Raw genomic sequence first — 14,400 nt, 5'->3', positions numbered from 1 at the left:
ATATATATATATATATATATAAATATATAATAGAATATATTATATATATATATATATATATATATATATGGCAGTTAGAGGTTCACACTCAGATTATAGGATAACAATCAAACAAGCGTAAAAGGAATGCTCCTCTCCATATCTAATAAACTATCAAAAATGGGGTTTCCTTACCAATCAATCCATTTGAAAGTTCTCGAGCCACGATGTGCCCCACAGGCAAGCAAAAAAATTGTCGTAAGCGAACTAAAGTATTTTTTAAATGTTTTTAAAACTTTTTGCACTCCCGGGTCGCCCCCCATAGATAAATCTTAGCAACCATACTCAAGCCCTATATGGTGTCCAGGAAAACTTGGCAAACATATACCTGACCCTACGAAATTTGAAACTAAGGCTGAAAAAGCGTGAATTAAGTTCTTCTGTCACGTTTTGATGGTGAAAAGTATCTGCTGAAACGTCCATTGTTTTATTCAAATTTTTTAAAAAACAGTTTGAACCAAATTCTGGTTAACGTCTCCTCTCTTCAGAATTGTTCAAAGATGTGCTGCAGAAATATTTTTGGATTCCTGGCAACAATAAACAAGACCATGCACCTTCATGGTTCTTACAGGTACCATGAAGCTTTATGGTATTGGATATGGTTGCCAAGAAAACGGTTTTTTTGAAATCTTGTCTTTTGTTAATTAAACCTATTATGGAAGGATAAATAAGTCCCAGAGTTACAAAAAACTTTGGACTTCTCGAGAGATCTATAAAGAAAAGAGGGTCAATGCGATTTTTTGGCATTGAAATTATTGACACAATATTATGCCTTACGATCAGCACAAATACTTAATTGTGCTCTCCTAGCACTCTTTTGGTCGTCATAACTATAAAAGTTGTTGACTGGACAACTACATTGTTCTTTTTGCTCTATTTCAATTCTTTCTAGCCAACAATTGATCAAAATGAATCATTATTCGCACTGGAGATACAAAACAGACAAAATTGCGCGACAAAGAGATGCAATCTTTACTGCCCAAGACACCGAAAGTATATTTTATATCAAATTTTCTTCTGGAAATTTTAATTTATTGAAAATTTTATGAAAATTGCCCAGACAAAATTGTTGTATTGCTTTTTTGAAACCCTTATGAGTAAAAAGGTAAAGATGAATGTGATTTAAAAATAATTGTCAAAAACACCAGTTGTTTTTTTAAATCAATTTTTGAACGCGGGATCGGCAAGATCGAAAAATTAAAATTTCGTTTTTTTTAGTATAAAGGTTTTTTTTCCTCATTTGGATAATTCGGCCTTGGGTAAAATGTTAGAACCGTTTCACTTTATAGCAGTTAGCCTCATTCCCTGTTTTGCGGGTGAAAGTTATAGACGATATTTTTAGGAGAGTCCAGGAGAATATATCCAGCTGTTAACAGTGCCCAGGAGGAGAGCCCTTCTCAGACTTACTCAACACTGGTCGTTCTTGAAGCACGGCAGAAAAATCAGATCATGCAAAATGTTAGCCTTTTATGTTCATTTTAATTGTTTTTTAAAACAAGATCAAAGTTTGTAATGTTCGTCAGCTAGACTTGAACTGTAAATAAATCAACTAAATCAAACAACGGGAAATAAACACCTCATATTTTCCGTGATAAATTATTATTAAATAAACTACATCACGGAGTTTGTTAGAACAATATGGAGTTATTTAGATTCGCGCAAAATCATATTAGAAATGAATCTGTTTTTCAGTTGGGGGTTGCATTTTTTTGTTCCCGCATTTTCGAATTTTTTGAGGCCATTCAAAGGCAGCGTAACTGGTTTTAATGTTTTTTGCTTTAAGAAAATTTCTTTGTAAAAAGAAATTTGATTTTTGGTGTGTTTTTTCAGCCATATTAGCTGAATTCTCGGCATTTTGCCCATCTTTTGTGAATTTGCTGTTTTTCATCAATTTTTGCTCTTTTGAGCACCCTAGAATTAATCTGTTTTCGTCTTTGCCATAAGATTGGTCTGTATTTAGCCAGATTTTTGATAACAGTAGATTAAAACTAAAACATCGTTGGATGAACCCACAGCGAGCCGGTGAAATATTCGTCGGTGATGAAAAATTCTTTTTTTAAACATTTTAGCCCCAAAAACAAGGGAAACCAATTTTTTTGATACCTGCCAGGCTATAAACATCTCTGTCACCTATTGTTTAAGTAAAAATTTAACTAAAAATTAACAAAACTGGATATTTATCATCCGAAGTATTAAATATTCAAGCAATGTTCTCTTCTAAAAATTTAAAAAAAAAACAGAATATTTGAACAGTCATGTGTATCAAGAATTTTGAAATTTTGTTAAATGAGTTTGAGAAATTATTAAAAAATTCCATCTTTTGAACACGAAAAGGTGATTGTAGAATTTGGTAAATCCTACTTTTCTCGCAAAATTTTGCAATAAAAATGGATACAATTTGAATTTCGAAAATCGGTTACCATCAAAATGCTAGTAAGACTTTTGGCTTGCGATTCAAGGCCATTTGACAGACCAGGCTTTTATGGAACAAAAAAAGGGTTACTTAGAAGTTGAGTGGGTGCAATTTTGATTTTCTGAGAGGGACTGAATTTGTAAAAGTTAGTTATCATCAGGTATTTACCTCAGTGCGGTTAAACTTGGTAGTAAGTTAGTGCATACCGTTGGGCAAGTTCCGTTGTTGTCAGTTTTGGGGAATTTGTTTTAGAGACCGTGGGGGGGACTTTAAACTTCCAAATAAGGCTTAAACTCTTGAGTTCATAGTTTGACCGATTGATTAATTGGTAGCGTCATAAGTCTGATACTGCTTTTCTTTTAGTTTGAATAGCTTTAATAGCAGTCAGCAATGTATAAAGAAGGCGTTGAGGTCATTCAATTATTCTTTTGAAGTCATAACAAACATTACGTAAGAAAGGCCTTTCTAATGTAGTCCATAATGTGAAGTGAACAGATTCTTTTGTTTTGATCATTCTTGTACGTTGTTGCTTGATAATTTATTTAGGAGTAGAACCATGGCATTACCAAAACACAACCATAACACAGCTGTAGCTCAGGAGTTGACCTGTAGAGAAGTTGTGATAACAAAAACATTGTTGAGGGTATTGAATTGACTTGATAAATTCAGAACACCTGTTTGAGCGATTGGCAACCAGAACACCGGTTTGCGCGCTTGAAAATCAGAACGCTTGAGAACACCAATCAACCGCAGCTAGATCAAGCGGCTCAATTGAGAGCTTGTAGAGTTAGAGAATAGTAGCTCTTTAGTGGTGAATTTGGTTAAAGTTGTGAATCCTCTTTATTATAAAACTCTGGTTGATTATTGATTTGATTTTGTTATCTTTTACATTTTCTGTTTATTCATTTGATCATTTGAATGTTATTTGATTACTCAACTCAATTCATTATTCTAACTAGAGTTTCTTACAGCCGACAAGAGCAGTGTGGGGATAAAATAACACTCCAATAAAAGTCCGAGAGCCCTCAAAACACCCCTCTCATTTTGTTAGAGTTTTGGGCGCTAGCTAGTCGGCCCCAGCTAGTCAGCCTAAGCAAAGTACAAATTTCTACAGTGGCGCTTCTGGGTGGGCTTTCTCGAGACTTCTTGGTGGTTGGAGTGGTTTGGCGGCTGTGGTGGTTGCAGTTGAACAATAGTGGACTTTGCAAGTGCGAACAACAAGAGAGAGTGAAGAATTGACTTGTGCGACAGCGAGTGAAGAAGAAAGAGAAATCCGTGGACAGAATCAAGTCGGGTCTTGACGGAGAGAGAGAGAGAGAGAGAGAAAGAGTGCGAGTGTGCAGAGCAGTTTTCGGCTGAGCTGGAGTGCGACTGTTGGTATTGTTAACATTTAGCTTTTCTTGAGACTAGAAGATTGAGAGTGTGAGTTTTGACTTATTCAAGAGCGTAAGTTGCGTGAGACTGAGTTTGTACAGAGACTTGAGTAGAGTATCGGCTTTCTTAGAAGAAGGTTGTTACAGGGCCTTGGCCAAGACCAAGAGATTTGTGAGGCAAGGTAAAGAGAGAGAAGTGAGAAATAGAGGTAGTCTAAAGAGAGAAAAGCTAAGTGAGAGCTAAGTTATTCAAGACTGTCAATGTTAGTAATTGGCTTCCTTGAGAAAAAGAGGGCCAGTTCTGAGTATCGAGAGCTTAAAACAGGAAGTTGGCCAGCTGGTATTTGACAAGTGACAGTTGCGTGTATAAGGTTTGGTGAGTATAGAGTAGAGTATAGAGAGGTTAGATTTGAGGGAGAGGGATTTTCCACGCAGTTTTTGTTTTTTTTAATACTGGAGGAACACGAGTTAGAGAGTTTGACTCTGAGGGAGAGAGAAAAAAGAAGTTTGTAAAGTAGGCCAGTGTTGGTTCAACAGCAGCAGGACTTTAGTGTAGAGTGTTAAAGGAGATTAAGTGAGGTTAGAGGAACACTAGTTACTGATAATAGTGAAGGGATTGGGCTTAGCAAAAGTGAGAGGCTAAGGGATATTTTCAGACAGAGAGGACTGTTAGAAAGAGTAGAAAGACTTAGAGCTGAGGAACACTACGAATAAGTAGAGGAAAAAAGAAATTCGTAATTGTTTAGTAAACATGGATTGGAGTGTGTTCCCGCTTGTAGAGTATTTCCCGTCGGAAAGGTTTCCGAATTGGGAAGACTGGAAGTTGTACTACCTTGACGTTGTTGACGTTTTACAAATGAGTGAGGATCTAGCTATGTCATCAATGCTTGGTCTATTGAGAGGATGGGCGATGCAAGCGGTTTCGGATTTGCCATTCAGATTCTGGTTGTCGGAAACTGGTGAAGTGGTAATGTCATTAGGACAATACTTTGACATCATTGAGGAGAGGCTATCTAAAAGTAGAGAAAAAAACTGTGATCATACGGATAATAGTAGAAGTAGGGGAAGAAATGTAACGGAAGGAGAAGCGGAAAGTGAGAAAAGTCAAGCAGAAGGCAGGATAAAATACTCCTTAAACAAAAACTCAGATGAAAATTCTGAGCTTAGTGATGTTGGTTCGGATTTAGTGGGAACAGGATGTAAAAGCCAAGATGAGGCGATGAGGAAGTTCCAGAATGTGGTGGATTTGCATAAGTTGAGTGAGGAGCAAGGAGAACAATTAGGTCGGAGTATGTTGGGAGAAGAGCAAGAAGGTATTAAGTATCGGTACGATGAAAGAACTGGACAGGAAATAATTGTGATCCCTAGTGAATGACTGCAGACAAATGTTGCTTCTACAGATTTCAAAAAGGAGTCATTTGAATGTTTTGATGAAGAGGCGTGTCGAGGAACTGAAGTTGAAGAATGCAAAAACTTTGATGCAGGAAAAGGATCGGAAGATAGAGAGTTAGAGTTACGAGTTGAAAAGCAAGAATAGGAAAGGAAGCGTCGTGAGACGCTGACCCACGTTGATATAGAGAGCAAAGAACAGAGAAGACTACAGGAGGAGAATAGGGAAAAATTCTTGTCAAAATTGGAGAAGGTAGTCACACCTGAGGGATTCGAGTACTATGTAGACCGTTCATCAGCGAACGATAAAGGAGATGACTGTTTCTTCATGAGTGATTTGTATTATGAGGGTAGTGAGGACGACGAAACTGAGCTTCCTCCCAAGTTCTTTGGCTCTACTGAAGAGAAGAACAGCGACTGCTTAGATCTCTTGTCACCTGAGTTTTTGTCTCTAGTACGAGGCGGTGGAGTCGATATGAGAGAGATAGAATCCAATCAAAGAACTTTTGCGGAATGTCTAGCTGAAGACAATCTTAGAGCTAATTTGATTGAAAAGATTGGGGGTGTTATTGAAGAAGTCCCATGTATAGCTGAGAAACGGGGTTGTGCATCTAGTAGTGATGAAGTGGAGTCTTTCCAAAACGGGAATAAAGTTAGAGAGAAAATTAATGGTTCCGTTTGTTCCGCAAGCGTAAGTTCTGGACCCTGGCAAAGTACAGACTCACGAACAAATAGGACTGGAGAAATTTGTAGAAAGGATCAGCGGAGTGACAACCCGTGTGACTTAAAAGGGGAATGGCTAAAGCTCTGTGCAGTTGTTAATCCACAAGGGGATGCAGTGGTTCAGGAGCTGGAGGCAGAGTTAGAAACTAGGAAACGGGCAGTTGTGAACTTTCAAAACGAAATAGGATTCAAGTTCTTTCGAGGGGGTGCGAAGTAGACTTCTGCTGGGAAACAACAGGGGTTCTGGAAGTTAATGGATCTGGCACGACTAAAGCCGACTATGTTCAAGGCGCTGATAACTGTCCTTCAGTGGTTTCAGAGTTACATCCAGGGAACAGTTCAGGTGAATATAGATTACAAATGCTGTCCTTAGCTAGAGTAGCTGAGTTCGAATGGGGAAACTCATCAGAGATTCCTACAGAGGGTATAATTGTAGCGATTTCCACAAGAGAGCGGGATCAACTCTCCACTTTCACTGAAGTAATAGAAGGATTTGAGGTTTGTTCAGTTAATGACACTATAAAAACAACTGTTCACCATAAGGGAGTGATGGTTGCCTACAGGTCTGTTTCTGAGGAATGTCAAGAATTACAGAGAAGCCATAATCGTACATTGGGTGTTGAGAACCAGTCGTGCTTAAGTAGGTCCGATCTATGGGCCCGACAGGAAAAGAACTTGTCTAGAGTTGAAGACACGTGGCCAGAAGAAGAGTATGGAGGGGAGACTGTCCCGGTTCGGGAGAAGGATACTCCGCGCCAATCCGGCACCCATGTGAACAAGGTTTTCTTGACTACCCCAATTTTAAGAGAAAAACTGATTGTCCTAACTTGTCATAACAACTGGAGAACAGCTGAAGTGTCTTTGGTTGAGAACATTTTGAGAGCTTTGGAGCAGTTCTTTATGAAAAGCCAAAAAGACTTAAGAGAAAATTTTTCTTTTCAATGGTCAAGTCAAGAAAGAAATGTGGGCCAACAGAGAACGGCTAGGCTAAAGAGGGTAGGTTTTGGAAGTCAGTACACAAAATTCTATAAGAGGCGGCTAGAAAACTTCGAAAGCGGTGTTAGAAAGCGAAATCTGAGAGGGAGGAAATGCAGAATGGAGGCCGACTCAAGTCGCAGTGAGCAATCAGCTGAATTACGCGGCCCATGTTGTGAGGAATTGGGATCCAGGAGTTGCTTCAGTTGAGTGAGGAGCAAGCAGAACAATTAGGTCGGAGTAAGTTGGGAGAAGAGCAAGTAGGTATTAAGTATCGGTACGATGAAAGAACTGGACAAGAAATAATTGTGATCCCTAGTGAATGGCTGGAGACAAATGTTGCTTCTACAGATTTCAAAAAGGAGTCATTTGAATGTTTTGATGAAGAGGCGTGTCGAGGAAAAGAAGTTGAAGAATGCAAAAACTTTGATGCAGGAAAAGGATCGGAGGATAGAGAGTTAGAGTTACGAGTTGAAAAGCAAGAAGAGGAAAAGAAGCGCCGTGAGACGCTGACCCACGTTGTTATAGAGAGCAAAGAACAGAGAAGACTACAGGAGGAGAATAGGGAAAAATTCTTGTCAAAATTAGAGAAGGTAGTCACACCTGAGGGATTCCAGTACTATGTAGAACGTTCATCAGCGAACGATAAAGGAGTTGACTGTTTCTTCATGAGTGATTTGTATTATGAGGGTAGTGAGGACGACGAAACTGAGCTTCCTCTCAAGTTCTTTGGCTGTACTCAAGAGAAGAACAGCGACTGCTTAGATCTCTTGTCACCTGAGTTTTTGTCTCTAGTAGGAGGCGGTGGAGTCGATATGAGAGAGATAGAATCCAATCAAAGAACTTTTGCGGAATGTCTAGCTGAGGACAATCTTAGAGCTAATTTGATTGAAAAGATTGGGGGTGTTATTGAAGAAGTCCCATGTATAGCTGAGAAACGGGGTTGTGTATCTAGTAGTGATGAAGTGGAGTCTTTTCAAAACGAGAATAAAGTTAGAGAGAAATGTAATGGTTCCGTTTGTTCCGCAAGCGTAAGTTCTGGACCCTGGCAATGTACGGACTCACGAACAAATAGGACTGGAGAAATTTGTAGAAAGGATCAGCGGAGTGACAACCCGTGTGACTTAAAAGGGGAATGGCTAAAGCTCTGTGCAGTTGTTAATCCACAAGGGGATGCAGTGGTTCAGGAGCTGGAGGCAGAGTTAGAAACTAGGAAACGGGCAGTTGTGAACTTTCAAAACGATAGCAGTGTATTCCAGAGTCCCAAAAATTTGAATAGACGAAATAGGATTCAAGTTCTTTCGAGGGGGTGCAAAGTAGACTTCTGCTGGGAAACAACAGGGGTTCTGAAAGTTAATGGATCTGGCACGTCTAAAGCCGACTATGTTCAAGGCGCTCATAACTGTCCTTCAGTGGTTTCAGAGTTACATCCAGGGAACAGTTCAGGTGAATATAGATTACAAATGCTGTCCTTAGCTAGAGTAGCTGAGTTCGAATGGGAAAACTCATCAGAGATTCCTACAGAGGGTATAATTGTAGCGATTTCCACAAGAGAGCGGGACCAACTCTCCACTTTCACTGAAGTAATAGAAGGATTTGAGGTTTGTTCAGTTAATGACACTATAAAAACAACTGTTCACCATAAGGGAGTGATGGTTGCCTACTGGCCTGTTTCTGAGGAATGTCAAGAATTACAGAGAAGCCATAATCGTACATTGGGTGTTGAGAACCAGTCGTGCTTAAGTAGGTCCGATCTATGGGCCCGACAGGAAAAGAACTTGTCTAGAGTTGAAGACACGTGGCCAGAAGAAGAGTATGGAGGGGAGACTGTCCCGGTTCGGGAGAAGGATACTCCGCGCCAATCCGGCACCCATGTGAACAAGGTTTTCTTGACTACCCCAATTTTAAGAGAAAAACTGATTGTCCTAACTTGTCATAACAACTGGAGAACAGCTGAAGTGTCTTTGGTTGAGAACATTTTGAGAGCTTTGGAGCAGTTCTTTATGAAAAGCCAAAAAGACTTAAGAGAAAACTTTTCTTTTCAGTGGTCAAATCAAGAACGAAATGTGGGCCAACAAAGAACGGCTAGGCGAAAGAGGGTAGGTTTTGGAAGTCAGTACACAAAATTCTATAAGAGGCGGCTAGAAAACTTCGAAAGCGGTGTTAGAAAGCGAAATCTGAGAGGGAGGAAATGCAGAATGGAGGCCGACTCAAGTCGCAGTGAGCAATCAGCTGAATTACGCGGCTCATGTTGTGAGGACTTGGGATCCAGGAGTTGTGGTCAGGTGTCAGCAGAAGAGAGTAAGTCTTGCAGTTCACCAGAGGACTTAGCAACTAATGAGCGAACAAACGGGCAAGTAAGTCAAATTAGAAGTTCGAGCCATCAGCTGATTTACAGTACTAAGGTAACAGAGAAGTTGATCGCAACCGAGGAGTTTGAATTTCGGTCTACTCTTGGCAGTGAAGCTGGAGGTTCCTTGGAACAATCAGGATCTGTTAATGGCATGACTTCAGATAGAATGGAAGATAGATATCTGGACGCCCAATTGAATACAGGAGTGGATGTTACAGAGGAAATTCAGAGAATTAATGAGGGAAATATAGGGCACAGCAATGTGTGGATGGTTGAAAGAGACTCTGATGACCTGTGGTTCCGAATGGGAGTGGCGTATAATTGTGTTAGTCAGGGCCACGGCCCTCGAAAAGAAAGTTATCCCGTTTCTTTGGGGTCTTCAAACGACTTAGGAAGCAGAAGCGAGGAAGTCCAGGCAATGCCTATTGTGTGGTACCCAACAGTTGATAGCACAAGTGATGTAGTGTACAGCAGAACACGGGGGCCTCAGTCGGTAGTCTGTCGATTTGCATTATGAGATGATGGGATCGATAGGCGATGTCTACAGCAGAAGGGAGGAGTTCTGTCAGAGAGGATTCTGTATCAACGGTTGTCGAGACTCGTTGTCACGAGGGATAATGTGGCTTCAGACGAGTTGGAAGGAGAGACGGAGCAGTCTGAAGCTGATGAAGAGATGGTGTTGGAAGAGGAGGCCTCCGGATGTGAGGTGTTGGTCCAGAGAGGAGATGGGCGGACATCCTTTCAAGCATCGAAGGAAGAAAGATTTTGAGGAAGTACAGTCGGTTTGGTAATTTTCAGCACGATAGCTTCTTTTATTTTGGTATCCTATTATTGTGTTTAAAATTAGTTTCTGTGTCTAATCACTGTTCGGTAGAGTGCTAGATTAAGTCCGAAGAATTGATTAATGGTGTTAAGTTTGTTTATATGGTGAAATATTTGCTTGATATTGTTACCCAAATTGTAACTGGTACAGGGTGCATGGAGTATCTGTGGTTAAACACAGAAACTTTGCTTGTGAATTTTAGGTGGATTTGCATAGTTTGTAAAATAACTAACATTGAAATAGTTATGAAAGCTGAGTTGAACCAATTTAATTGAATTTGGAGTTACCGAAATTGTTGAAATTGAATTTTTGGTGAGATGGCCGGGGGAAATGATGAAAAGATTCGATGGTTCAACTAATCGGTTGTTTTGTAGATAAGACGTAACAGAGATTGCCATTGAGTTGCCTCTTTATTAGTTTTTTTATATGTGTTATATCTTTATACAGAGACAAGTTTTTAATTTGTATAATCCTTCTAGTAGTTTCAGCCTTAATTGTTGATTTGAATTCACATGCTGTAAACTTGATTAATGTTCTAGAGTAATGCGTTGATGTACTACTAATACTCATTTGTAGTTAGCGATGGTTCTCAAATTGGTCTACCAGGCCTTGCGTAGATGAATAAGTCTGTTGTGATATGTTGTGGAACTAATAACCAAACGTAAGGTATGCATGAAGCAAAAACTACTGATAAGGGAGACTAGATGTATCAATAAGACAAGCAAAACATTTTTGTTAAGATTAGGTTTGGTTGAGATGTAGGTCAAATGCCAGCTTTAGCAATTATTCGAGAGACTAATAGTGTAGAAGGGAGGAGTGTAGAATTTGGTAAATCCTACTTTTCTCGCAAAATTTTGCAATAAAAATGGATACAACTTGAATTTCGAAAATCGGTTACCATCAAAATGCTAGTAAGACTTTTGGCTTTCGATTCAAGGCCATTTGACAGACCAGGCTTTTTTGGAACAAAAAAAGGGTTACTTAGAAGTTGAGTGGGTGCAATTTTGATTTTCTGAGAGGGAATGAATTTGTAAAAGTTAGTTATCATCAGTTATTTACCTCAGTGCGGTTAAACTTGGTAGTAAGTTAGTGCATACCGTTGGGCAAGTTCCTTTGTTGTCAGTTTTGGGGAATTTGTTTTAGAGAACGTGGGGGGGACTTTAAACTTCCAAATAAGGCCTAAACTCTTGAGTTCATAGTTTGAGCGATTGATTAATTGATAGCGTCATAAGTCTGACATTGCTTTTGTTTTAGTTTGAATAGCTTGATTAGAAGTCAGCAATGTATAAAGAAGTCGTTGAGGTCATTCAATTGTTCTTTTGAAGTCATAACAAACTTTACGTAAGAAAGGCCTTTCTAATGTGGTCTATAATGTGAAGTGAACAGATTCTTTTGTTTTGATCAATTTGCACGTTGTTGCTTGATAAGATATTTAGGAGTAGAACCATGGCATTACCAAAACACAACTATAACACAACTGTAGCTCAGGAGTTGACCTGTAGAGAAGTTGTGATAACAAAAACATTGTTGAGGGTATTGAATTGACTTGATAAATTCAGAACACCTGTTTGAGCGATTGGAAACCAGAACACCGGTTTGCGCGCTTGAAAATCAGAACGCTTGAGAACACCAATCAACCGCAGCTAGATCAGGCGGCTCAATTGAGAGCTTGTAGAGTTAGAGAATAGTAGCTCTTTAGTGGTGAATTTGGTTAAAGTTGTGAACCATCTTTATTATAAAACTCTGGTTGATTATTGATTTGATTTTGTTATCTTTTACATTTTCTGTTTATTCATTTGATCAATTGAATGTTATTTGATTACTCAACTCAATTCATTATTCTAACTGGAGTTTCTTACAGCCGACAAGAGCAGTGTGGGGACAAAATAACACTCCAATAAAAGTCCGAGAGCCATCAAAACACCCCTTTCATTTTGTTAGAGTTTTGGGCGCTAGCTAGTCCCCAGCTAGTCAGCCTAAGCAAAGTACAAAATTCTACAGTGATCCACAGTCTCCACCAGTGGCAAAATTGGTGAAAACGCAAAAAAGTGAAAAATCATTAAAGTTTGGATAATTTAATTTTGGCACTTTTCAATTGTTTTTGCATCTCGAGAAGAACTCCATAAAAAATAATCATTGTTGAAACATTTGATCCAAAGTTTCCGCCAGCCGCAAAATTTGTTTTTGCTTCCTAGAGAAGACTTTCAAAACCGAAATATCTTCAATATCAGAGCTTTTTTTTAATTAATGTAACTCCTAGAGGTTTCTGATTTTTAACAGTTGCGATGCCAATAAGATTATATTTTCTTTTTTAAAAACCTTTTGAATTGTTTTGTTAAAAAATATGACGAATATTTTCATTTTTGGATCCTGGATGGGAACTATTCAGTTGTTTGGAATCTAATTTTAAAAAGCAGACTAAAGGAACTGATCTCCGGAATTAAATTTTGTATTTGTGAAATTGACTTCAAATTTTTGGAAGAATGCTGCATTATCGATACCAAAAATAGTTTCCTTGCAAGCTGCAGAAACATTAAATTGTACAGGAGTGCTAAAAATTGTCTGTGAGTATAGAAATACATATATATGTGGGATCTTTTTCAAGTCGTCAATAAAAAATGTGGGAGCGTTCTGTGCTACGCACATAATCATGCGATCCGTCTTGTTAACATTAACTGTTTATTTACCAATTTTAAAACTGTTTGTCTCCTTTTTTTAAAGTATACCAGTTAATTGGAATCAACAAGTCGAAAATGGAATAGTGGGTGTTCATTTTTGAGATATAATTTACATTTTGATTTATTTATTGCTCTCAAACGAAGCTGTGTCTTCTTACGCAAAATTTTCGCTTGAGGCCTTTGAGTCTTTTTGAATGATTTTTCACATTTTAGTTTTTCTTGTTTGAGCAATTTAATTTAATCTGACTCTGAAGTAAAATTTGTTGGCTAAAGGGACTGACCACAAAGCAAAGCTTTTGTAGCTGAATGATAAAACGTCAGGCTGACAACGTGTAGGTAAGGGCTCGAAAGCCATTGGGGAAGATTGTTTTCACCCCTAAAACAATTTTAAACTACGTCACCTCTAAATTAAATTGCTCACGCCTGTCGTTCGAGAGCAATTCACTGGATGATAGTTGATTTATGTTTAATTAATTTAATAGATAACTTATCTTTCTCAAGTTGTCATCATAAATACATCCGAGCACTATAATATTTTTTTCCAATCTGATGCGTTTTTTATTGGTAATATTTATCATAGTCTAATACGAGTTGTCTGACCACCCCCTGTCGAGACTCAGTGTTATCCTTGCAAGAGATATTGCAAGATTATTTTCAGCTTGCAAGACGAACATTTTTTCCCACAAGAATCTTCTGAGATCTTGCAAGATAAGCATCGTGTCTCGGCAAAGGATTAATGTTCATACATACCTTTGTAAAGATTACTATGCGATTATACAATTTCCATACATGGACAGAATCCGCATTCTGCGCGATGAAACTGTTCTCCATTTTGTTTTTATTGTGATATTTTAGGAAGGAGCGTTTGAAGGCTAAACACCATGGCTTTTATGAATACTACATCAACTGCACAGGAGAGAAACTGTTCGGCATCAAAGGTATCTATACTATTATCTATTATTCTATATCATACAAAGTTTTTTGCAACCGTATCGGCCAGGTAAACTTTTTTTACGTATTATTGATCTCATACAAAGTTGCTGCAATTGTATTTGCCATGTTGACCCTTTACGAGATTTATCCCTGGAACCCGTTGACTTACTCTCTAGTCACTTTTTAGTTAATGGGTATAATTTGGGTGCATTAATAAGTAAGGTTTTGGTATTATGTCATTTCGGCCTATACATTATACGAAATGAGACCAAATTTTTATTGAGGGCAATTTCAAGAGGTCATGACCGCTTGAATTTGCCCTCAATAAAAATTTGGTCTCATTTCGTATAATTTCGTCTCAGTTTATCGATTGAAACGCAAACAATAGCCGCGGCTATTGTATGCGTTTCGATCGATAAACTATCACAAAATAGATTACGATAGGTTTATTCAATTTTTGTTTTTGCAATCATTAGGTACAGAGTAAGCATTTTTTACGCAAAATTAAATTTTCATTTACAGCGACTTATATTTCTTATACGGCTCATATTTAATAAATGATAAACATTAAATTTGTTCGTTAATCAGTTAATTGTTACCTTCTAAAAATACTTTGAAAAGAAACAAGGTTAACATTCCTGCAGTAATATTTTATGTCGAATGATGAAAGTTGTTAGAAAGTTAAACAGAATATTTCAAAA

The 14,400-nt window shown here is 38.3% G+C and overlaps 1 protein-coding gene across 1 annotated transcript in view; it reads left to right on the top strand.

Annotated features, from left to right (window-relative positions):
• The window catches only part of LOC142344372 (uncharacterized), a 65,424-nt gene that overhangs the window by 15,081 nt on the left and 35,943 nt on the right, over positions 1-14,400 (top strand). The window contains exons 5-6 of the mRNA XM_075395970.1: positions 1,382-1,497; positions 13,622-13,704. Of these exons, the coding sequence (XP_075252085.1) occupies positions 1,382-1,497; positions 13,622-13,704 (199 nt within the window). The remainder of the gene's footprint in view (positions 1-1,381; positions 1,498-13,621; positions 13,705-14,400) is intronic.

This window comes from Convolutriloba macropyga, chromosome 8, assembly GCF_964194025.1.
Source record: "Convolutriloba macropyga chromosome 8, txConMacr16.3, whole genome shotgun sequence".
NCBI classification, from domain to species: Eukaryota; Metazoa; Xenacoelomorpha; order Acoela; family Convolutidae; genus Convolutriloba; species Convolutriloba macropyga.
This window is presented reverse-complemented; position numbering and strand designations above follow the sequence as displayed.